Here is a 27200-nt window from a genome sequence, read left to right on the forward strand (position 1 = left end):
AATGGCATAAATGTTTCAAACACTCAGGAATGCCTGACTTCTATAATCTCCAAACTCTGCTAATTTTTCCTTCATGGTATTGATCTTAAATAATGCGGAGAGATTGGCTCAACAAAAAATACTGATCATCCCAGCTACTCTATGTTTTATCTTATTTTATCCTGGTAAGTAGTGAAGGTGTCCCCACCCCACAAAATGGCCCCGGGGTTTGGAATAGAATCAGCAGTGAAACCGGTGAATCAAGATAGGAGCATGCACAAAAGAAGGCAGGTTCCCATGATTGATCAACAAGCCCATACCCCTTCAAATCAAGTAGATTATTATTATCAATTTGTAAAATGCAGCGTTCACCTAACAGGCATCTTGGCACTATCAGAAACCACCAGTCGACTACGAGAGTGACCATTCTTATTTTTTTTAAGATAAAAAGCTTCATAGGCTATCTTGTTTATGTTTGAAAGAACCATAATTTTAGGTTCTTTCGAAAGCTCAGATTTCAATTTGTTCTGAGGGAGGTTGGCAGCCTGTTCCAAAGTTGTGCTGCCTTGACTTGGAAGGTTCTCCCACCTAGATATTGTAGTCTTTTAAAGGATAAGTTGTCAAATTGGCTACATTACTTGGATTCCAAATCAGTCAGAAGGGTTAGAAGCAGTAGCATTGCATAGCAATGGCTACTACTTTGAACCACAACATTATGATCCCCTGTCTAAAAGGAGGATGTTGCTCAGTGACAAAAAACTGCACTCTCATGGGACGTGCACATGCTTTGATCCTGTGGCAGAAATGTTTTAAAGGAAAGCAGCTTTAACCGCATGCGCGCTAGCGGAATTACGCTCCTGCGCTGAGATTTTTTAAAACGCATGTTACGTGACGAGCTGGGCTCGTCATCAGCGTGCCAGGAGGCTACGCCATGACGAGCCCAGCTCGTCATCAGCGTGGAAGGGGTTAAATGGGGAGAGGGAATAGTGTGGTGGGTGGGCAATTAGGGAAAATGTGGGGGCATATTACCAAGCAATGGCGATAATTATCGCTATTGCTTGGTTAGAGACAAAAATTTACCGCAGAGCTGCGGCGATTTTTATCACAAATAAACCTTGGTGTTACCAAGGTTTATCGCAAATGCGATAAAAATCGGCCGCAATGCATGAATATCGCTGAAAAGTCAGCGATATTCATGCATTACCGAGCTAATGCTCTTAGCCATGTTATCCACCTCCCATTGGATAACATGGCTAAGAACTGCTCAGGGCAGGTGTTAGCTTTTGGAGATATTTGCGCTTAGCGCGAATATCTCCAAAAGTTGGTAATAGGAGATAGCGATGTTAGCGACTGTTTCCAGTCGCTAACATCTTGGCACGCCCACTTTGCATGTCATTAGTGATAAATATCACTGACATGCAAAGTGGGGCCCAAGATGGTCGCTATCTCCTACTAGCTGTCGCTAACTGGTGTTAGCGACAGCTAGGTAATAGGGAGATAATTTTATCTCCGCTTTCTTGGCTTTTAAACCCAAAAAAGCGGCGATAAACCCCCTTGATAATATGCCCCGTGGTGTTTCTACTGTCAAAAATCTGACTTTAACTAAGGATTATGTAAAGGGCCTCGTTGGGTTCTCTCTCACACTCTAGGCGAATTACAACCTAGACCTACAATGTATCATTTAATTAGTAATTTTATAAAGCTATGCAGGTTGCTTTGCTTCAGAGTGATGAATGTTTATATGGCAAAGAGGTTAACGTCAGGCAGGGTTTGGGTTGGAGTCTGATTGGGTAAGGTCTGGCGTACAACCCCAATCAGGTACCCTCTCCAGAATGAAGTTTAGTTAGAATCAAGTTTGAAGAGTTCAGTTTTCAGGTGTTTTCTGAATCACGTGTAATTTATGCATCTCTCGGTTTTGAGTTTAGTTGATTTGAGTCTTGAGCCCGGAGCGCCCAAGGATCTGCCCCCATGTCCCAGATGTTTGAAGGTAGAAATATGTGACTGGCATTAACTGAAAACCCAAACCGAGTGAGTGTGGAGACTTCTATAATGTGACACATGTCTCTTGATGCTTACATTCTGTTCTATTCTATCCCAGAGGACATTACACTGGTGGTCAGTGTATCACTTAAATTGGCAGGTACTGGATAAAGAGTGATTAAGTATTTTTGCGAGTATAAAGTGATTTTGATAAAGGGGAAAAGCTGGGAGCAGAGGTCTCCAGGATCTGTGGTCAGTAACCTAGGAGCCCCTTACAGACAGTACAACACACTGCTGGCATTCGGTGTGCCCTCCCTCTCCCACCCAGCAGTGAACCCCCCACCACGTTAGCGAGAGAGAGAAAAGTTACGAAAGGCTCATTAGTGGCAAAAGAAAACTCACGTTAGTCAGCCCAACGTGACTTTATTTGCCTCTAGAGGCAAAAATTGACTATACTTCCACCTCCAATGAAAGATAGGAAATATAACCAATGGAATGCAGAATAGAGCAGCCAGGGCCAAGTGCAGCACAGATCAACAACCCCACCAAAACCCCTAACAGCCAGGAGGACCTGCCTGAGTCCCAGGGGAAGAGGAAATGCAGATTCAGGGCTACAGTTATGAAACAAGGCGCATCCCTGGGACACACCAGTGATGCATCACTTCTCATAGCACCCTCCTTGCAACATCACAGCAGCCAAAACCTTGGAAGCGGGTACAGCCTCCGGGGCCCAGAGGCCTCGCTAGGCCTGCATCTGTGACCCAGAGTGGGAGACAGAGTTGCTGTGGAGTTGCTGGGCCGTGGGGGTAGACATTGAGGCATCGCCGATCACCTTTACATGGTGGTGAAGTTTGGCAGGTTGCATGGAGACATGTTGCTGACCTATGTGAGAAGACAACCTGCTGCAACTTGGAGCTGTGCATGGTACATGTGCTCCTGAGCATCAATGTAGGGAGGTCTGTATCGCATACCAGGTTCCACCATTACACCGGGGTGCATGAAGGAGCTTACCAATGGTGGGCCGTGCCTCTCTGCATCACAGGCCGAGGATGTTGCACTGGCCGGATGCTGTGGAGGGTGAGACCCCTGAGCTGCGCAAAACTTGTGTGGTGGGAGCACTGCAACTTCATGCCTAAGGAGGCCCTGTTGCATCACCTTCATCTGGAGGTTCCCCAGCAGACTTGGTGGTGACTGCAATACCCAGGCTTGTGAAATTCCACCTGGATAAGGCTCATGCTGACTGAGGTACAGATTTAAAGAGAGTGCAATGAATTGATCCCCGTTATCAATGTCCAGGTGAGGAGAAGGTGGGACACGTTGTGGAGGAGGCCCGTGGGGGAGTAGGGCCCAGGCCTAGCACCTGTGGGTGACGCACACCATACCCTGAGCAATCCTTACACTGCGGCTGACCTACATCACCGAGGGTACTGCACAAGAATGGTGGGGGACTCCACTAACTGGCTCAAGTCGCTGAGTTCAGCCATTGGTGGCAGTGGGTGCTAGGGGCAATGGGGCTGGTTCTGGCCCAGGCCCTTGAGTATGCAGCTTGATTCACTGTGACTCACTGGGGAAACTGGGGATCACATATCTGTCCCCCAATGTTAGATCGGAAGAGGCAACTGGGTGGTGCTGCCTTTCCGTGCCCCCTGCTTTTGCATGTACAGGGGACAAACGCTTAGTGGACTTCCTCTTCCCACAGCATTGCACCGTCTGGTTGCCGCTGCTGCTGTCCCAATCCGCTGATGCTGGTTCCTCTGACACGGAGGTCAGGTGTTCAAGTCTCTCCTCCACCCGCAGGCTCCTGCCTGCGCCTCATCCCTGGTGGTCCAGTTGTAGAGCATCACTGCTCTGCAGCTTGAACAGCCCTCTTGTGCCTCTTTTCTGCTGTTCCTGGTAATATTGCTGCTCTTCTCCGTTGCTTTTCTACCTTTGTCTTTTTTTAATCTTTGCTTTGTTTGGCTTTGTTTTTCCTGTGCTTTTTTGCAGTTCCTTTTTCCCTATCCTCTCCTTCATTGGCGCTGTAATCCCTGGGTCCCCGCCCCCTCCAGTGTCCTTTCCCGCATTTCTCACATTTCCTACCTCCCAGCTGTCCAGCAGCCCTGCAGCACTACTTAATGGCGGCCGCTGTGAGGCCATGCGCAGCGGGTGTGCCACTGGTGCGCCAAAGGTAAGAAACAGGCAATCCCATCTGCGTCCATCTGCCCCTGTACCTCCCCCAACACCAGGGACCCTACCTCTCGAACCCTCCACCACTATGATGTCAGCACCCTCATCGCCCTCAACTCTGGATGCCACGCTACCTGCCATCTCGCATCACTAAAGAATACCCTTGCACCCTGCACCTGCCAAAACTACAAACGCCCCTCCTGCCACATCCGCACACCAGCAACTCTTGCACTGGCTCAACTGCATTCTCCTCAACATGCGATCCCTCCACAAATACACCACATAAATCTGGGACCTCCTCAATGCCACCTCTTCAGACATCACCTTCTTCACTGAAACCTGAACTAACCTCTGCTCTGGACTAGACATCGCCATTGTCTTCCCTGATGCCTACAAATCACCTACAAGGACCACCCCAACTGTCCAGGAGAAGGCATTGCAATCATCTACAAAAGCACACTCTGACTGACCACGCACTCTAATGACCCAAGAACGATGATGGAGCACCTCCACTTCCAGATCCAACCCAACCCCAACACCACTCTCCACAGCACCCTCGTCTACAGGCCCCCCAGGCCATGAACATCCATTCACTGATGCCAGTGTACACCTCATCGCACCCCAGGGTCTCTCATCCACCACCTACATCCTACTCTGAGACCTCAAGTTCCACCTGAACAACCCCAGTGACCAGAACACCACCCCCTCCTGGGGAACCTAGCCAACATGGGACTCAAGCAGCTAGTCACCGCACCAACTCACACAGCTAGACACACGCTTGAGCCCATCTTCTCCGCCAGCGGAAACTTCAACTACAGCCACACCAAAGAACCCTCGTGGACCGACCATCATTGTATAATTCATGCCTTCAACATGCCCACCCTACACCACCGCCATCATAGACCCCAGTCACAGCTGGAACAAGGCCACCGAAGAACTTCTCGTCAACTCCCTCAGCGCCAACGCTTATAGACGCCAAAACCGCAGCGCGCAACCTCCACCGATGGACCTCCGACTGCGCCGACACCCTGGCACCCCTTAGGAAAAGACCAGGCAAACAACACTCCGAGAAGGCCAACTGCTTCACTCCCACCCTTCACTATTTCAGACGCACCTGCAGACAACTCGAAGTGAGATGGAGCCACAACATCAATCAACTCTGCAACACAGTCACCCTTGCACCATGGCGCATTGGTGCATGGCAGCCAGTGTGCGCCATTGTATAGGAAAAAGACAGGGGGGGCTTAATCCTAAGCCCCTTCCGGCAGTTTAACGCCACTGTTGCATCATTTTCTTGACGAACTTGCAGCGTGAATCTTGCACCACATTGCGCTGTATTTACAAAGTTACACATCTAAGCATATGCGTGACCTTTTGAGCCCTGTGCCACATGTATGTATGTATGTATGCAGGGTGGGCATTCTCACGGAACAAAGCCTTGTAGGATTGGTGCAGTGAAGTCCCTCAGATTTCACTGCGACAATTCGAGGACGCCACTAAATAAATAAAATTACACCTGCCTCATGGCAGGCATAAGGGTGACACAGTGCCATTGGGATCAGCTGGCCCCATGTATTGCTGGAGTTGCGTGATGCTTGCAACACAACTGTAACAATGTGTGACTTTAGCACTGCCAGATACATCAGGATTCCAGACGTATCTGTCATTGATTGCGACATGGAGCACTGTACATTGAATACGGCGCATTCATGGTGTTGCAAGGAGGGCACAGTGTAAATTGTTGCAACACTGTTTTGTCACAGCGATGCAACACTTTTCATGAATGGGCCCAGGAATGAGTCCTATCTTATTGATAGGGTGCATCGCTGTCATTTTGTTTTGGCGCAGGGTGGGGCAGCGCAGCAATGTTCCTTGCAGCACTGTCCAGCCCCCAAACATCTAATATGTGGACCCAAGTGTTTGCACCAATTTTAAGACCAGCTATTTTTTGGTCTTAAAAACTGCCTCTAGCTCGACTAAACAGCAGTTTCGGAGGTTATCGCCGTATGGGAATTAAATTGTAAATATCGCAAAGTTGGGTCAGCAGCAGTTTTTGCACCAGAACGCCCCCCTTGCAACTAATTTTCGATAAGTCCTGCTAACAGAAGTGGCGATCTAAAAAATTCACGTTTATGCCAAAAATAAAGCGATAAAATAAAAGCTGCCGTAACGTCAAAAAATGGTCTCTACCACAACATTAACTTTTTGTACATATGCCCCAATGTGTGTAGTGTCATTGGACATTCTCAGATTTACAATGGAATGACGTGCTTCTGCCCCACTCTAAATTAAGCACTTAACTCCAGAGTTCGCACGATGGGTTACTCCAAAATAGTGATGCTGATCAGTGATCTTTACAGACACCTGTAATGCAACCCACGCAATAAATCTGTGGACTATATGTTGTCTTTGTGCCAAGAGCAGGACCTAGTGGTCCTCAACTGACGCCAACCTCAATTATTGTCAGACAAACATGCACTAAGGGCCATGCTTCTGTATTTTTATATTTTTTATGTTTGTAAACAAATACCAAAGTTCTCTGGTTCATGAAAGTCAAGTTGCAGAATTTGACCATCAGAAGAGTAGACAGCTGGGCATGTCCACCACTCTGGTCCTACCTGGCATAACGCAGCTCATGCCGCAGTCGCCATCGCACATGCAGCGTCTCTTCCCCGAGCAGTCTCTATCCTGGAGGCAGGACCTCAGGCATGTCTGGCCTCTCCCAGCAGTCAGGTCCTCTCTCCGTGGTGGGCAAGCTTCTGGAACCTCTGTAAGGGGCAAACAGATACTTTCGGTGAGTCCAACCATAATATACAGGAATCATCTGGTTAAAGGCTTCATTGTAGTTAATGTCAGAAGGTCAGGTAACAATTAGAAAATGGATGATTATTTCTGCAGGTAAAATTCTGTGTAATCGACAACTGTACTTTCGTGCAATTGCAGCATTAACAAATTTTGCACATTACTCCTCTGACAATTTGAAAACACCCCGTACTTTTTTAAAACACTAACATTGGGATTAGTGGCGGCTCACAGAGGAAGTGCTGCGGGTGGTGAGGCGGGCGGGGGAGGGGCAGGATGGGGGTAGTGGAGTCAGACATACGATGGCAAGGAGTAAAGTAAGTAAATAAATACAACTATTTACCTTGCTGCAGCGAGCACAAGGTAAATAGTTTTTATTTATTTATTTACTTACTTTACTCCTTCCCGTCATATGTCTAACTCCACTACCCCCTCACCCTGCCCCTCCCCCCCCCACCACCCCGTAGCACTCCCTCTGCGAGCCGCTACTGGTTCGGATATGAATAGTACAAGAGCAGGACCCATCAGCTTCCTAAGCAGTGACTCCTTGATTGACACTGTATTGTGGAGAGGGTGTGGTGCAGTGGCCAGTGTCTAATTTGAGCCAGTAGTTTCCAGAGTCTGCACCAGCACTTAATTGGTTACCTTTGCTCGGCACCGGAACTTAATTGCTAACACCGCACTTATAACAGTCTGCTACATGGTGGCGCTGCTCATCTAATTTAGAGATGAGTGGAAGAACAGTTGTTTATGAATACAATATAAATTAGAAATTACTAATACCTGCCTCCCCAGGCATTTCTTTCGTTTTTGGTACCAGGAATGATGTACACTGTCGCACCTACTGGCAAAAGAGTAGTTTTGGTACTGTCATTGATAGCGATGATGGGTAATGGGTAGTGCAAGCTTCAGTGGCCTCCTGCCCAGGGCCCTGGCACTTATTATTTCACAAATTAAGCACTGCTTTCACTGCAGGAATGTCTCTTTTAATGACGTTCCTGTAGCGATAGGGGCTTCGCCTATTTACAATGCAGTGCTGTTTGGCTTAACGCCCTGTTGTAAATAAGGCACCCTTTCATACTATAATTAGCGTGAAATGGGTGGGCAATGTGTGTTGTGCTGGGTGTTCCACCGCAACACCCATTGATTGTGACTATGCCCCAATAGGGGTTTGTAAATATGCACCACTGTGCCTCAGGCTTCACTGTAGCTCACCTATTGTCGCCTTGCCTGCCGCACCACCTCATGCATTTTTCCACCCCATTTCAGGAGTTCACTTTAGTCACTTAGGAAAATAATGTAAAATCGTGAGGCCTTCAAAAAATCTTCACGGTCATAGGTGGCCTACCATTAAAAAGGGAGTAACTTGGTTTTCAATTCATTGTTACGTCTATTCATCAGTCTTACCACCCCCTGCCTTTTGATGGGGTCCAACCTTTATGCCCTGAAGCATGCTACCCTTGTCCCATCCTATAAAACCCTTGTCCCACCCTGACAATATTTTCATCTACTGACCTATCTCTACTGTGGAACAGTTGCTGCTTCCCAATGTTCCCCACCTCTGCAATTAAAGTGCCTTCTTCCTAACAACTAACTGGGTTGAAGTCCTCACAGGGTACTCATTTAATTCTTCTAAATATCAGGAGGAGCCATTGTATTCCATGGATGAAGGCCTATGATGTGGCTTAATTTTTTTCAATGTCTCTGGCGCATTGGACATAATTTATCAGAATGTTATCTTTGAAAACCTGTCACTTTTAGAGGTATCAGAAAAACAGCATTATTTGTGTTAACCTCCTGTCTAGGAAAACACGCCCATCAGATTATCTCCAGTCTTAAGTACTGTAACAGCCTCCCAAACAAATCATCTCACAAACTCATGCTTGGCTTGAAATAAAACAACTACAACAAGCCTGCACTGGAATGTCTCCACTGGCTGCTGTAAAGGAAAGAGTCAAATTCCAGTAGTCTGCCTTGTCGAAAAACACTTACATGATCAAGTGGCTAACCAACTGCCCATGTTTTTGCTCCCTATCTTCTAACAAGATTCTTAACAACTGGTAAACATAGAGGCATATTTACAATTAAATGGCTCAGCTTGGCGCCGCAAGCAATTTGTCTGCACCGAGCTGCATCATTTAAAAGATACAGGGATGTGCTGTATTTACAAGAATACGGCACATGCCTGTTCTCTTCCCTCCGCCAGTGCACAAGCAGGAGCCGTGTGTGAACGCAGGCACTCTTACAACATGGTGCAAGGGTTCCTGTGTTGCAGGAATAAATGTGTTTGTGCAGGAAGGGACACCTTTCTACACAAAAACAATAATTAATGGCATTTTGCTCCTTCTATGTGTGCTGCAGAATGCCGAACACGTAGAAGGCGCAAAAAACAAAGAGAAATAAAAGTATTTCTCCTTGTGCTACTTTAACACCTCCCCTGAAAATATGTAAATTTTTGGCGCTACCTCAGATTTATGAATCCTTGTAAATCTGGGACAGTGTCATAAAGTCATGGGCGTTGCATGAGGACACCCACAGGAACACCCATTTCACAACCCTTTGACACGGTATTGTGTGAAAGAGGGCTATATTTACAGCGCTGTCTAAAGCCATCAAAATTACCATGCGTGGCCTTGTAAATATGGGCCAGCACTTAGCACCACTGGAGCTTTAAACAAAAAACACTCCGGTGGTGCATGGGGCTTGTAAACATGCCTCATAGATTCCTGTTTATTTTGCTGACGTGCTACAAGAAGTTCCGATAAAGGACTCTCGGCATTATTTACAAGAAAGTAATGCAGCACGGCACTGCAAGCCATTTGGCTGCGCCGTGCTGTGTCACTTCCAAAGCACAGGGATGTGTCATATTTACAATAATATGAGGTATCCCTGAGCTCTCCCCTGAGCTGCACCATGGTGTAAGGGTATCTGTGTTTTAGGGGGGATTGTTTTTGTGCAGGAAGGAAAACCTTCCTGCATAAAAACAATCACAAGAGGTGTTTTCCTTGTTCTATGAGTGCTGCAGAATGCAGCGCACATAGAAAGTGGAAAAATCAAGGTGAAATAAAAGTTTTTCTTCTCGTTGCGCCTCCTTACTCCTCCCCTGGGGAGGCATAGGATTTTGATGCATTCCAAGGATTATGAACCGTTGTAAATCTGGGAATACAGCAGAATCTATAGGTCACCCACATCAGCACCCATGGCATGCCCCTTTCACGCAAAGTGCTGAGTAAAAAGGGTCTGTATTTACAAGGAAAGGAAACCTACTCTCGACGCACTGGTTTTCTCTGTGGGTGTTTCTATCGCAGTCAAAATGACATCTGATGTATTTAAGCTGAGGTGGTTGCTGAAACCCCATATCCTCGAGCAGTCGTACAATTAGACTTCCATGCGCTTGCTCCTACTTTGGACCAAGGTACCATCATTCAGGGGTCCCCAAACCGGTCCTGGAGGGCCGGATTCATGCCAGATTTTTTGGATATCCCCATTGAGATACATGTAGTAATTTTAAAAATCTGGCATGGATCCGGCCCTCAAAATCGCCTTTAACTTTTGTTCAATCAGGTTTGGTATATTTTTCTCCAAGGCTATACATGGGCGTATTCAATTTATCAATGGAGCCTACCATGCCAACTAATTCTATGTCAGGACCGGAAGCTCCGATTATGCTTTTCTCATGTCTTTACTAGAAATGCTCCGCAGCCAATCAGAAACAGTAAAGAAAAAACACTACTACAATACCCATGAACACTCTGGGTATCACCTGATAAACCATGGAGTAACCACTATTTAAAGTCCAATAGAGAATACCATATCCTCTTTCTTTGCTGCTCCCCAGCCAGTTAAGTACATTTACCTCATTACTGCTTTAATTTATTGTACGTTAATACTGTTTATGGCTTGTGTTACACTTTGTACTTATTTCATGTGCTGCCTTCATTTGCGCTTTGCTCGCGCATTGCTGCTGCGGCGTTTCTGGCAGTCCGGCGCTCATTTAGGTGGTTTTGCACTCCTCGCATTATTTCCGGCTTACTTACTCTTTCTGTACTTTTGCCATCATTGCGGGGTGCGTGTGCTCACCTCCCCGGTTCGCCCGAGCCTGTTTTAAGTGGAGCGGAAGTTTTGGGAGCTGAGAGGCTACGCGAGCTGCTCTCGCAATCCCCTCTTTGTTTTCCTGCAGGCGGCCGTTTTGTTTGTTTATCTCCGCTCTGACACGGAGAATTAACGCCGGAGCAGCGTTTATTTCAGCTCTTGCCCACAGCCTGCGTTTCTGGTCCCCAATTACGCCCAAATTTCAGATATTACGCTTTTAGGCTGCATAATTCTCATAGGCCTTGCCTAGAGTGGCCTGTTTTCAGCATGCGCTCCCTCCACTCTTTATGTATTTATTTCAGTCAGGTTACACCCTGTCTCCTATTGGCTTGCTTTGGGTTTTGTCACTCCCCCTTATATTAGCCTTCGGCATTTCATTTTCCTTCCTCTAGTGGGCATTATTTGTTACTCTTGGTGTAATTATGGAAGACTTATGAGGCAGATGGTTATTATTACGATGACGAAGCCTCTGGCTCCATGGAAGAGGATTTGGTTGAGGCCCTGGACCAAGGTGTTCAGCATTCTGTTAAAAAGGTGGTGGTTTGCGCTATTGAGCCCTTGAAGCGTCATCTCTCCAACTATATCTTGCAGCAAGGCTGGTTGCCTTCCTCTTCTGGGTGTTCTTCGAAATCTCCAACAAACCCACACAAGTCTGATTTTGTTAAGCTGGCCAAGGCGCTTTCTTCTGAGCATGCTTCTGGTAAATCATCCAAGGAGGCTCGGGCATCTGTAGCTCTCCAGACCGATGATGGTGACACATTTTCTTCTTCGTCCTCTGATCAGGATGTTCCTCCTCCATCTAAGAAAGCTCATAAGGAGCATTTTGTGGATGCGCCGTCGCACCCCCAACTTCTTACATTCGATCCTTCTGATATTGTGCACCCAAACTCCTCTTCTTGGCTTCCATCCCCGGAGGTGACAGAGTATGTCCAGGCACATATTCGCCAGCCCTTTGAAAAGGAGGTGCGGTCCCCTCTTCGGTCGGACATGCGGTCTTCTCTTCGGTCCGAGTGTCCGTGTCCTGATTTGGCAGACAAGCTGGCTGATACTCCAGAGGTGGATCCAACGATGGTGACGTATCTTAAGAAATATGCCAAGGATCCTAAAAAAGGTATCGACAGGGCATGGCGCTCGTGTCAGGATAAGTTGTTGGATCTTTTGGGTCCTCTCACAAAGATTTTAGACTTAGGCTTTCGGGCCAAAGAGTCTTCAACTGTCCCTGATCCTGACGAGTTGATTGGTTGGTCCCAGAGGGCCATCTGCCAGTTAGGGAATGCCAATTGTGCAATGTCCTGTGAGCGCCGTCGCTCTATTTTTATTGAAACTGGACCCCAAATCGGCTGAATTGTCAACGTCTGAGTCTGGCCCTCATTCTCAAGGCTTATTATTTGGTCAGCCATTCCTTAAGGAGTTGATAAAATTTCTTGCAACCTTTAGTCGGCTCGATAAGGCTCAATCTTCTCTTCGGCGGGCTTTTCCCCTGGTTTTTGGAAGGGCCGGACAATACAGGGGACGATCGTTTGGCCGTGGGTCTGACCAACATAACCAGCGTGCATATCAGTCCCAGCGAGGAGGTGGTCAGGATTCCAATTACAACAGTAATACGTCATACTTCTATCCCTCCCGCAAGGGAAGAGGTCACTTCAAAAAAGGACGCTACAGTGGTAATCAAGGAAGACATCATAATTCCTCGAATTCAGGTGAGCTTGATCCCGGCCTCAGAGGTCACGTTGGGAGGCAGGATTCAGTATTTTCTTCCAAATTGGCGTCTGATCTCGAGCGATGCATGTGTATTGGAGACTGTCCTAGGTTACAAAATAGAATTCTACAGTTGTCCGCATCAGCCCCATCCTCCTTCGCCCCTAGTTTTTTCCCTTCCAGATCAAGAGGTAATTTCTGCGGAAATCGAGTCTCTACTGTCCAAAGGGGCCATAGTTCAGACTTCCCATCATCCTCAGGGTTTCGCCATCAACGTCTTTATGGTCCAAAAAAAAGGGGGCGGGTCCAGGTTGGTTGTCAATCTCAAGGACTTCAATGGAGGCGTAGTTTACCGCCACTTCAAGATGGAGAGCATCCATCTTCTAAGGGATCTTCTTCGGGAAGGGAACTGGATGGTCCGTCTCGACCAGAAGGATGCATATTTGTCGATTCCAATCTACGGTCCTCATCGACGATTCCTGCAGTTCCAGTGGCAAAGGACTTGGTTTGAATACAAAGTTCTCACTTTCGTCCTCTCGTCAGCACCTTGGTGCTTCACAAAACTTCTGAGGCCTCTTGTAGAATCTCTGCAACCCCGGGGTGTTTGTCTGATCATTTATCTGGAAGACATTCTCATTTTGGCTCATTGCCCTCTCCTGCTGATGACTCATTTGTATTGGTCAATAAATCTTTTACAGTCACTAGGGTTTCTGGTGAATCCTCAGAAGTCTGTTTTCAGTCCCTCTCAGTTGATAGAATTCCTGGGTTTCCTTGTCAATTCCCTCTCTTGCCAACTCCTATTGCCCAATCGGAAGATCAGATCCATCAAGAGGGAGTTGAGGTTGGTTTTGTCCAAACAGAGTGTATCATTGAGGTCCTTAGCTCGGATTGTCGGACTGTTGGCTTCTTTGATTCAGGCGATCTGTTTGGAACATCCCCGGACGTGGTGATAGAATCAGATGCCAGGGGATGGGGAGCCCGTTGCGGCCAAATGTTAACGGGAGGCCGGTGGTCTCAAGAGGAATTGTCTCTCCATATAAATTGCCTGGAGCATCTTGCAGGGTCTTTTGCGATTCGTTGTCTGTCTCCGCGCATGACGAACTGTTGCATACTCCTCCACATGGACAATGTTTCAGCGGTTCAGTATATCAACAAATTAGGGGGCACGAAGACCAGGATTTTGGCAGAAATTGCCAAGGATTTTTGGCACTTTTGCCTTCAGAGGCAGATCACAGTTATTGCAGAATATATCCCAGGTCGCGACAATCTGATTGCAGACTGGCATTCTCGTCATCTCTGGGATTTCAACGATTGGAGGCTTCATCCTCGCATATTCCGGTCTCTGTCCCGGGTTTGGGGCCAGTGTCTGATCAATCTGTTCGCCTCTCACCTCAACACTCCCCTGTTTTTCAGTTGGTGTCCGGATCCGGAAGCCCTAGCCACAGATGCCTTTCTCCAGGTCTGGCGGCCTCTCCTGTGTTATGCCTTTCCACCATTTGTGATGATTCCCAGGGTCTTGGCTCGCATGAAGCATTGTTAGTCGGAGCTGATTTTGATCACTCCTCTGTGGAGGGCTTAGGCTTGGTTCCCAGTTCTTCTGGAAATTAGTTTTGCGGTGCCGCTCCTTCTTCCCCAGAGATGGAATCAGTTTCTGGACCCTCTCCACAACCCGCATCCCCTCATAGAATTGGGTCAGCTCCTCCTGGTTGCATGGCGAGTTTCAGGGAGCGCTGGCAAATCCCAGTCCTTTCACGAGAGGCTACCAGATTTATCAGTGAGGCTTGGTCTCCCAACACACACACCGTTATGCGTCAGCTTGGAAACTATGGTGTATTTGGTGTAGTCAACAGAAGGTGGATCCTGCTTCCGCGGATGTCTCTTTAATTGTGAATGTTCTGGCCTCTATTGCTTCGTCAGGTCTGGCTTATAGGACAGTGAAGAATTTTCGTTCTGCCATTTCTGCGGGACATATTACTATCGATGGCTAACCTGCTGGTGAGCATCCTGTGATTTCTAAGTTACTCAAGGGTATAATGCTGGTTAAACCACCCTGTCCAAACTATGTGGGTTTATGGGATGTTTCCATTGTTTTGCGATTTTTGGAGGCTTGGCTGTCCAATAATTCATTATTCCGCAAACAAATCTCAGCAAAACTTTCTATGTTATTGTGTTTAGTTTCGTGCAAACGCATTTCCGATGTTCGTGCTCTGGATCTTGCAGGTCGTAGTTTTTCACCTGAAGGTGTTATTTTTGCTATTTCCAGACGCACTAAATGTAATACGTCTTCGGTTACGTACCCGTCTTTTCAAAATAATCCAAAGCTTTATGTGGTTCAATGTATTAAGGATTATGAGGTGAGTACTGATCCTTTTCAACAAGATCAGCATGGTCAATTGTTAATTGCTCTGCAGAAGCCTTTTGATCCTGTGACCCCAGCTACGTTAGCGAGATGGGTAAGATGGCTCTTGCATGAAGCAGGTATTGATGTGTCCAAATTTGGTGCACATTCCGCACGTGGGGCTTTGGCATCCAAAGCTTTTTCTATGGGAGTGAGTTTACTTGACATTATGAAAGCCGCTGATTGGTCGTCTGATTCTATGTTTAAATCTTTCTATTATAAACCAATTGTAGATATTGCATCTTTGGCGGTGGCACAGCTTTAAACAAGCATATTCAGATCCTCCAGACCTGACATAGAGTTCAAAATTTGCGAACATACGTGACAAGAATTTTCAATTCTATTAAGGACACGGAGGCGAGGATTATCCCACCCAGATGTATGCTTTTCAAAAGTGTTGACATTGTTGCCATTTCTTACAACTGCATCTTGTGTATTGTTTATATCTACTCATTGTCCCCCCCCTTTTTCTACTGCATATTTCTACTATGGAGGAAGGGTATATTACGACTCTATGGGGCATATTACCAACGTTAAGCGATATTTATCGCTAACGATGCTTAGCAACAAATTTTTTTGCGTTAAGCATCGCCGGAAATTATCGCAGGGATCACTTGCTATTAGCAAGGTTTATCTCAGAAGTGATAAAAATCCTCACGCTAACTGCCAATTGAGAGATTATCGCTGGAAAACCAACGATAATCTCTCAAAGATTGGCGTTAGCTTGATGATAGGGGCTCACAGACTTAGCCATGATATCCACCTTCCATAGGATATCATGGCTAAGTCAGGAAAATACCAGGTGTAAAAAAAGCAGTGCTAACCGCGGTTAGCGCTGCTTTTTTTTATCACTAACAGGGTTAGTGAAATCCTTGACAACATTTCTCCTATTATTTTTCTCGTTAGAGATGCAAGGGGAAGCGTAGAGAAAAAGGGTGCTAACATGCAAATTTGCGTGTTAGCACCCTGTTGCTGATAGGGAGTTAATTTTATCTCCACTTTCTTGGCTTTTAAAGCCAAAAAAGCGGGGATAAATCCCTTGATAATATGCCCCTATGTCTTTTTCCGGTTCTGATCCTTAATGAAGTTTTCCTGTACGGCCCTTTGACCTGACTGATGGCTATCTACAGTTCCAGTGTTGTTCTACGGATGCGGGCATCATGTCTTCCATCCCGGTGGTCTGCTGTTTATCACAGTGTTTCTTTTCCTCCACGCTCTTCATTTTGGTCTGAAAATTTCTTCAATTGAACTGTTTTAAGTTACCAAAGAAAGAGGATATGGTATTTTCTATTGGACTTTATATAGTTTTTAGGTCTCGCCTTTTCCATTCCGAAGGAATGGAAAATGGAGAGAATTCAAGTGCTCAAAATACTCGTGAAACCAAGGGTTTTTTGGTGGGGTTTTCTTCGAGTTCACGTGGCCACAGGCACACGCTTTTGGGCCATAAACTTTCACGGCCATCTGTTCCCCACTCCAGCACCTCCCCTCTCTCTCCCCGCAAACAGCCTTACTTGGATTTCTCCTCCCCCTCCCCAGCCAGCTTCCCCCAGGCCGTGTTCCCTCCCACCTTTCCTCCTCTCTGTCCCTTCTTTCATTCACAACTTGTGTTAATTGATCTTAAGTATGTGACATTGTCACTGTGTTGCGCCCCTTCCCCCCACGCATTCCCAGCCCTTTGATGCTTCTGCCGCACTCCAATTGCTCCCCTCTCCCGTGGCGTTTGTAATCCTGCCCCCTGCGTTGCCCCCTCACCCTCACACTGTGCTCACATCTTTTTCTTTTCATGTGTTTTTTTTTCTGTGCCTGCATCTATATCTGTGACATACCTCCCCTTGTGCGGCCGCACCCTCATACACCCCGTGCCCTTAACTTCTGAGTCATCCCAAAAGGTGGTGCCTTGCATTGCCTCTGTACTACCCTATTGCCTCACAGGACTCATGTGCTCCCTCCTCAATTCTGGCAATATATTGCCTGCTGCTGGATTTATAGCAGCGGGCGGTGCACCATGCACAGCCCGCAGTTAAATCTGCATCAGTTCCCCCAGCGACCATCTACATCTCTCCCCCCTTTCGTGCCTTCCCGGGCATGCACTACCCTCCCACAGACTCCGGCATCCTTTGCTGCCTTGAGTGCCGCTATGTCTGCAATGCTGATTGTGGGCGGCTCCTCTGATGCTGCCCACTTCCCAGACATCCGACTCCCCTTGGCTCCGGTGATGGGCAGACTGCATGAAGGGGCCGCTGCACCCAATTACTGGGTGCCTCAGGCTGCGGTCTTTACTGCTGTGACTGTCCAGGCGCCCAGATCTCCTTTAGCCGCGATGAAACCCCCATGCCCTCTACTAACCCTTGGGTCGCTGGGGTAGCTGGGGTGTGCTCGGGCCCGCCTCAGACACTGACGTTCCTCCTCTCTCTGCACCTTGAGAAGCTGCTCTCCTGAACACTGTTTGGTCCCTCACACTTAGCCTCACAGTAGCTTGTGCCTGTCACATGCACTGCGGCGAACATACCACCACTGCAGCAGCCAAATGCGCTGATGCTTGATGGGCTGCGGACACCACTGCCTCACATATGAGTTCAACCCGTCTGTGCTCCTTAAGGAGATTCATCGCCTCTGCTACCCTGCTGGCAGCCACCAACATTGTTCTCAACAATGCTGAAAGGATACTGTAATGAAGCGTTCCAACACCACATCTTTATAAACACAAGCTCTGAAAAAACACCTTAACTCTCCCTGTCACCAACCACCAGGTCGCCTGAACCTAAACTGGTGGCAGGGAGCCCAACTGAACCCCTTATATTACTTGGGCTATATTGGGCTACACATGTAGCCCAAATCAAAATGGCAGTTCTTGGACTGCACCACCCCTTGTGGTTGGCTGCCCCCCAAATGCCCCTTGTGAGCTGTGCTCTGAGTCATGTTCCATGGTGTGCTTGTGGCTGCAAGGGAGAGAAGAACATCCATGCCTAACGTCACCTAGAGCCTGTCGTCCAATGGAGGACTTTCATTCACTAAGGGCAGTCTTTTGTGTACATTATCCAAATAAGGTGGTGTTGAGTACCTCTTATCAGCGTTGGTTGGTAAGCATGGGTCAATAGATGTTTAGCCTCTGACTTGTGAATGGAGGCTTCGCTCAGGGACACCTTCAATATCTGGTGCCTCTTGTAGAAGATGCGCAGTCCAGTTATAAAGGTCTCAAGTTGATGGGCTGCAGTGCGAGCCGCTGATGCAGTGGCACACGTTCAGCCCTGGCCAGCAGGGGCTTAACATTTGTTGTGTCGTTTTTACAGTTTTATGTGTGGTGTTCGGCTGTCAATATTCAACAGACTACGGTGACACTTTCAGGGGCGCAATGCTGACAGCGGGGTGAATGGGGGATCACATTCAAATGTTAAATGGCGATTCGGTGGGTTTTTACTATTGCCTGTGCCTCTCCCGGCTCCGGGGTGTTCTTTCCACCACCCAGAGGTGGTAGAGACACGTTCGTGACTCGTGAGATTCCTTCCTCCCACACAGTTATTATCTTTAGCTCCCATGCTGTACAACCACACCTCTGCCGAATAAGCGCTTCTCTTGTATTATATTTTTAAGCTGCAGCGTAGTTAAGAATCCAATCTCCTCCAGACTCTACAGCTTGAAGTAAAAAAAGAAAGGAACTCTGGCGATGTTCCAAAAATCAAGTGGAGTCCACAAAACACAACTGCTATTAGACCATATGGTGAGAGTATTTTCCCAGAATATTGTGTCCCCTGCCGCTCTCTTCCACACGCCTCCTTCTTTACCCACCTGTTATCTTCTGCTGTGCTGATCTGCTGCTCTTCGACAGACATCCTTCTCTAACTGCACACACACATACACACAACCACACACACACATACAACCACACCACACACACAACCACACCACACACACAACCACACACACACAACCACACACACACACAACCACACACACACAACCACACACTCACACAACCACACACACACAACCACACACACAATCACACACAATCACACACAGCCACACACACAACCCCCCATACACAACCCCACACACACACAACCACACACACACAACCACACACACAACCACACACACAACCACACACACAACCACAACACACACAACCAAACACAACCACACACACAACCACAACACTCACACACAACCAAACCCAGCCAAACCCAGCCAAACACAACCACACACCCACAAACAACCACACACATAACCACACATACAACCACAACCACACACCCAACCACACACACACAACCACACACAAACACAACCACACACACAGCCACACACACAACCACACACACAACCACAACCACAGCCACACATATAACCACACATACAACCATACACACACACAACCACACACCCAACCCCACAAACAACCACACACACACAACCACACACACACAACCACACACACACAACCACACACACAACCACACACCCACACACACAACCACACACACACAACCACACACACACAAAACCACACACAACCACACACGCACACACACACAACCACACACACAACCACACACACACACATCCACACACACACACACAACCACACACACAACCACAAACACAACCACACACAACCACAACACACACAACCAAACACAACCACACACACAACCACGACACACATACATCCAAACCCAGCCTAACACAACCACACACAACCACCCACACCCACAAACAACCACACACATAACCACACACAACCAAACACAACCGCACACACAACCACGACACACATACAACCAAACCCAGCCAAACACACCCACACACAACCACACACATAACCACACATACAACCACAAACACAACCACACACTCAATCACACACACAACCACACACACACACACAGCCACACACACAACCACAGCCACACATATAACCACACACACAACCATACACACACCCAACCCCACACCCAACCCCACACCCAACCACACACACAACCACACACACAGCCACACACACAACCACAACCACAGCCACACATATAACCACACACACACAACCATACACACACCCAACCACACACCCAACCCCACACCCAACCCCACACCCAACACCACACCCAACCTCACACCCAACCACACACACAACCACACACACACAACCACACACACACACAACCACACACACACAACCACACACACACACACACAACCACACACACACACGCACACAACCACACACACGCACACAACCACACACATCTATCGCCCTCACTCTATCTATCTATCTATCTATCTATCTATCTATCTATCTATCTATCTATCTATCTATCTATCTATCTATCTATCTATCTATCTATCTATCTATCTATCTATCTATCTATCTATCTATCTATCTATCTATCTATCTGTCGCCCTCACTGTATCTATCTATCGCCTTCACTCTATCTATCTATCGCCTTCACTCTATCTATCTATCGCCCTCACTCTATCTTTCGCCCTCACTCTATCTATCTATCTATCTATCTATCTATCTATCTATCTATCTATCTATCTATCTATCTATCTATCTATCTATCTATCTATCTATCTATCTATCTATCTATCTATCTATCGCCCTCACTCTATCTATCGCACCACCACAGCATCACTCAGGGGCACCACAGCATCACTCAGGGGCACCACAGCATCACCTCGTCGCCAACACAACATCACTTCGCGCCACCTCAGTATCAATCTGTGCAACCATTCAACAACAACTGGTTCAAATATGTTCTCTCAATGTTTCAAGCTTTATTACAAATGTTACAAAAAGATGCACTGACCAGAATGAGGATGGGAACAGTACACTATCTGGTCGCGTGTCCCAATGTAAAAATGCGCCCTACTGGACCCTGTGCTTGTGATAATAATGCGGAACAGAGCACCACGCACTTTCTTTTATCATGCCAATTGTATAGTGAGTTACGGAAAATCTTCTTAAAGCCCATGTTGAAAAGATTTGGAGTAAGAACAATTACTGACTATATGAAACTGCTTTTTAATCTGCACCATCCGGACATTTGCTTCTTTACGGCTACTTTCCTGCTTAAGGCAATTGGTGCCAGGAAAAGTATGTGGTTTTTAATCATTTTAACTATTTATTCCATCCCCTTCTGGATAATAAATGTATTATGTGTTTCTTTTTTAACTGATGAAATGTTTTGTATCTGTAATTGTATGTGCTTTTATGGACATGTTTTTTATGCTCCGAATAAAGCTTTATGAATTGAATTGATGTTAATATTTCACTTCTGTTCTTGGACTTTCGTCACAATAAAATACACTGAATATAATCTTCACAAAAGTTATTTACAAAAGTTTAAGCTATTGCCATTATAAATTACAATAACTTTTATTTAAGTATTATTAAAAAAAATTAAGCCATTCTTATTTGTAATATCAATACATCTAAGTCACGTAAATACAAAACATGTTGCATTACAAATGCTATAGGTGTCACATTTGCAAACGTTAAAAGTATTGGCATTGTAAATGACAAAGCTATTAATTTCGCTATTTTCAAAACCAACACATAAATAAAAAAATGTGTCATTTACAAGACCAATAGCTCAAACTTTCCTAATGCGAGACCTATTGCATTGCAAATGCTTGTTACTCTATGGTTTATCAGGTGATACCCAGAGTGTTCATGGGTATAGTAGTAGTCTTTTTTCTTTACTGTTTCTGATTGGCTGCTGAACATTTCTAGTAAAGAAATGAGAAAAGCATAATCCTCGTCTCCGTATCCTTAATAGAATTGAAAATTCTTGTCACATATGCTCGCAAATTTTTAATTGCCCCTCATTACCCAGAACTTGATCCGATCTCCCTTGTGGTTGCAGCGCTTCACAGCAAACTTCAGTTTAAAGAAATACATACATCGGCTGTGGGTGAACATTTTTGCTGCAGTTTCCTAAATACCCACACGGTGGCAGCAGCAGCTCAGAGGTCAGCCAGAACTGTATTTTTAGCTGGTTTAATTGTGCGGATTCCTTGAGGACACTTGGTAGATAATGAAGCACACACTTTTTGCTGACTGTGTAGACAAAGTTTGTCGAGCTGTGATCATCACTTAAGAATTTTTGCCAAAGGAAACCCTGGACCAAAGTGTCTGGAACAGAGGAGAGAAGGGGCTTGGAGGCACTGAAACCCCTCTTGGGTATACTGCCGAGGAGAGAGAGATGAGATACAAGAAAGTGTCGGTTGCACATTACAGATGTAATTAGATTAGGAGAGAAGACAAAGTGGATAGATAGGGAAGGGCCAGTGAAATACAAGAGGGCTATGAATATAGTAGAGAGGAAGAAAGGGAAACGTGATAGAAATGTTTATATGAATGCCCACTTGGTATAATCAGAGATTGGATGGGAAACATTTACAAAGGGGGGTGCACGGCCGTCATTTAGGGGGTGCGAGGAGTCACAGCTGTGACCCCTGGCTTGCCCCTTGTGACCCCAGACATTGCTTGTGTGATCCCCGGGCCTCAGGCGTTGCAAAATCAGTGCCCGGAACAGCGTGTCCCCATGAGTGTCGGTTGGAGTTCCCCTTTCCTTATTTTCTGTCAGAATTGTATTACACTCATAACGAATAATATATTATTTACTATCAGTGTAATAAACAATGGAGCACAATTAAGAAGAATACGACCCTCCCTGAGCTAAGTAAAACATGCTTTTAAATGTATGTTGTGTTTGTATGTTGTGTTCGTGCTTGAGACTGAGAGCTGTAGCGCCTTCCCCAGGCATGGCGCATGAAATATAGATTAAGCAACGCATACAGGAGCTTCATTTGAGCATAACTTTATTCTCTAGCATTCATGCACCAAGTGACCATTACGTCATACTGAAACACAGCCCAACCGCCAGCTCCATATCTTACGTAGTTCCTGTCCCGGAGTACGCCTTGCACTTTCAGGGTCCTAATACACATCATATTGATATGCTACAAAGGTGAATGTGTGTATGTGTATGTGTAAGAATGTGGCATTTAGGTGAAATAACGCTCATGTGAGGATGAGAGGATATGTAATAAAGAGAATAAAATAACACAGGACAATCGGTACGCTGGAGGGACAGGATGAACATGCCAGACATATGTAGATATCAGAATGGTATGCCTGCAGTAGAGTTGGAGGCATGAGATATGATAGATATATGTGAATATATGCGGGCATAAATGCAGTGCGGTTGGCAGCTGCTGACTTTGGAGCTAGAGAACCAGGTTCGGGTCTTGGGGTCAGCTCAACATCCAGTGATTCCGGGCAAATCACTTAATCTTCCTGTGCATACAAAAAAGAATGTGTCCTTTTGTAATGTAGCTGGAGGTCATGTAAAGTGCTCCAATACCTTTGGGTTGATTTCACATTATATAAAAATGCACACAAAAAATATGTTGCAAGAGAGGAGTGATTCTACAACAGAGGGTCACAAGATATTACTTTTTGATGAGGCTCAAAAGTAATAAAATGAAAGGCATACAAATAGCTGTCTAGCAGGAGTTAAGTCTGTGGTAGGGTGACCGGATTCTGAGAAGCAAAAACCTGGACAGGTCAGACACAGAAATAGGACTAAAGGCTACCTATGATCACAGTATATCTGGCCTGCCCAGTTTCAGTGTAGCCTCGTGTTTGTGTGTGTCTGTATTTGCATATCTATGTGTGTGTATATATACGTATACATGTATATTTGCATATGTATATACACAAACAGACACACATACATACATAGGCATTTCTATAGTGCTAATGATTTTATATCTATCTATCTATCTATCTATCTATCTATCTATCTATCTATCTATCTATCTATCTATCTATCTATCTATCTATCTATCTATCTATCAAAGCAAAAAATAATAAAAATGTATGCGCGAAAACCGAAGGAATGATGTGGTGTCTTTCCCGGTGTGGATCTCTGATTCGTATGAGGAATTGGAACTGGCAGTAGATTATATATACCACAACGTTTTGGAGGGACCGACTAGGTCCGAGGTATTTACCCCGGGAGGCTCGCGTTCATTGCACAAATGGCCCCTGTCAAATTTCCTCCAGTGCCAAATGGTTGCGACAGTCCGAGGGGACCCGAGGGAACACTTTGTAACATAGGACACAGCACGAGTGAACCAGTTTGAAGTTCAATTATTGCTCCATCAATTGACATTTTTTGACCTCCGTCATCACCAACCTGAATGTGTATTCCACAGCATTTTGGGAGTTGTAGGCAACATTGGACTGCAGCGAATTTACAGGTGTTGGATATTCCGGCGGGGGAGGAGCGACACACCTCTTTTTAATCTGTGAAGGGGAGCGGGGTTTACAAGCACTCTATCTGTGAAGGGCGCTGATGAGGGCACATCCATTCGCCCAAAATGCATACGCCGCCACTGTTTTCTGCTGTACCTGTGAAATAAAGCTTACCTTTGGACTCCTCTCTGGGCCCCAGCCTGCTTCCTTTGGAGTAGGGTGTACGGTGATTATATATGTATATATATATATATATATATATATATATATATATATATATATATATATATATATATATATATATATATATATATATATATATATATTCTACTGGCGGTCGCCAGAAGATAGTTATAGTTAGGACCTACTTTCCGTAGGAAATCCGTAACATTCTATTTGGAATAACTCTAGTGCCGGTTTACGAATCTTTGTGAAATTTTTAAAACTAATGGCCAACTCCGGGCCGGTCCTATCCTGAAAGTTTCGAGGTGATTCATCAAGTGGGGGCTGAGAAAAAAGGGGGTCCCAAAACGGGTTTTCCCCATGCAATTTTCCATAGGAACCGTTCATCGCAGCTACAGCCCGAACTGCTGAACGGAATTACACCAAGTTTGGCAAAGAGGTAGTCCTTAGTGCAGACTTGTGCCTTTTGCTTAAATGGTGTAAATCTGTTCAGTAGTTACTGAGAAAATGACATTTAAAAGTACATATATATCTATGGCCACGGTGGATCCGCGCATCCTGCGCGCACGCTAAGCGCACCGTCCTGATCGCCCGCTGAAAGCTAATTGGCTGTCAAGTGGTTGTCAACATTCGAAACCAGGAAGTGTTGGCAGCCATCTTGTGCCTCGGTAGAACCAAGGCACAAGAAACCTAAATACAAAACACGTAAAACGTGAAAAGGGGGCAGGGTAGAAACACCTTGACCCCCTTGGCCTCTTCAGGGGGTCCCACCCTGACCCTCAAGGCTCCCAAATTTTTTTTTAAAGCTGCAAAATCCGCGCAGAATGCGCAGATCCTGCTGATAAAAAAGAAAAACGAAGTGCGGGCTCCTGCTCTTCTTTGGTAATTCGCCCCCGGGGGGGCCAAATCCCCAAGGCAATAATCATGTAAAGAGGGGCCCCGGGGACTGCCACCCCCTGGGGCTTTATTTAATTATGTGCAGGGGCTCTCAGGCCCCCCCAGCCCCGAGGACCGCCACCCCTCCGGGGCTTCTTTCAATTGTGTGGGGGGACTCTCAGGCCACCCAGCCCCTGGGACTGCGACGCCCAGAGTTTTTTTTAAAGAATGGTGGGGGCTTAAGCCCCCCACATGCCACAGGGGCTCTAAAAATGTAAATTGAAGGGTCCTTGACAGACCCCCCCAGCCCTGTGGATCAACACCCCCGCGAGCTTTGAAACAGGTGGGAGGGGGGCCCCCCTCCTGGAGCCCTCGAGGGCACTGGGGACCGCCACCACCCAGGGCCGGCTCATGAAGTGTCCCGGGGCTCGCGCCCTGCCATAGTAAACTGCTTTGCTATTTGGAAGAGAGAGCAGGAAACCTTCTCTTTCTTCCAAATAGCAAAGCAATTTGCTTTCCCATCGGGGGAGCTGCATCTTAGCAGCTCCCCGTGTGCAAAAGCAATGCCGGTTCCCGCAGGAGGCGGGGAGCCGGCGGGACTGTGGGAGGATTGGGGACCCCCCACGGTCCGTAAACGGAGTGGGCCAGCCCCTGGGGATGGGGTACCCTTGGCTATTAGTGGCCCGGGAGGGGGGCAACACGGGCCCCCTCCTCAAATGAGAAAAACAACAAAGGCCGGCCCTGGGGGATGGGGTCCCCGGGGCCATTAGGAGCGGGCAAGGCAGCGCCCCTCCCAAAAAACAATATAAAAAAAGGGCCATGCCCCGGGGATGGGGTCCCCGGGGCTGATTAAGGCCTCAGGAGGGGGGCCACGCGGCCCCCTTCCCAATGTTTTTTTTTTAAATAGGGGGCAGGCCCTGGTGGATGGCGTCCCCAGGGCCCAAAAATGGGAAAAAGAAGGGGGGCTATGCAGCCCCCTTCTTAAAAAAAATACCGGCATTGCGCTGGAGGCCACGCCCCTTTCTTTCATCTCTCTGCAAACACGCCCCCTGGTGGTTTTGCAGATGGGAAACGAATTCCCCTTGAATACTGGGGGTTCCGGGGGGCCAACTAGCCCACCAGGAACCTCCAGTGTGCACCAGGGAGCTGCGTTGCAGAGAGGTGTTCGGAGGTCACTCCCCTTTTTACACCTCTCGCAACGCAGCTCTGTGGCGCTTACTGGAGGTACCTGGTGGGCTAGTTGGCTCCCAGGGAACCTCAGGATTTAAGGGGAGTTAATCCCCCAACTTAAAATGCGCCACTGCTGGCAAGTTATAGTAAGGGCCAAAGTTTCCACAGGAAAAACGTTTTTTTGTTTTGCCAATAACATTGGCATCGCTTGATGAATCTTCACGAAATTTTCAAAAAATGTCCTTTATCATTTCACCTGCTGTGTTGAAAGTTTCCTGGTGATTTGTCTAGCGTGGTCGACAAAAAAGGGGGGGTCCCAGAACACGTTTTCTCCATGTTATGTCTATTGGGATTTTTCATTTTTTGAACACGATTATAGCCCGAACCGCTGAATGGAATTACAGTAAATTTGGCTGAAAGCAAGATGCTAGTTCAGAAAGTGTGCTTTTGATGAGTTGGTGTAAATCTGTTCTGTAGTTTCAGAGATATTTAGGTTTAAAAGATATAGGGCCAGATGTAGGTCGACATTTACCCACCGGTAACGGCCGATTCGGCCGTTACCGACCGGTAAATGGCTATTCTAGATGT

General features: G+C 46.7%; 1 protein-coding gene across 2 annotated transcripts in view; it reads right to left on the minus strand.

Annotated features, from left to right (window-relative positions):
• The window catches only part of LOC147701744 (beta-2-glycoprotein 1-like), a 146058-nt gene that overhangs the window by 62767 nt on the left and 56091 nt on the right, over positions 1-27200 (minus strand). For both annotated transcript variants that reach the window (XM_086930364.1, XM_086930365.1), the window contains exon 2: positions 6744-6893. In XM_086930364.1, coding sequence (XP_086786490.1) covers positions 6744-6893 — 150 coding nt within the window. The remainder of the gene's footprint in view (positions 1-6743; positions 6894-27200) is intronic.

This window comes from Lissotriton vulgaris, chromosome 7, assembly GCF_964263255.1.
Source record: "Lissotriton vulgaris chromosome 7, aLisVul1.2, whole genome shotgun sequence".
NCBI lineage: Eukaryota > Metazoa > Chordata > Amphibia > Caudata > Salamandridae > Lissotriton > Lissotriton vulgaris.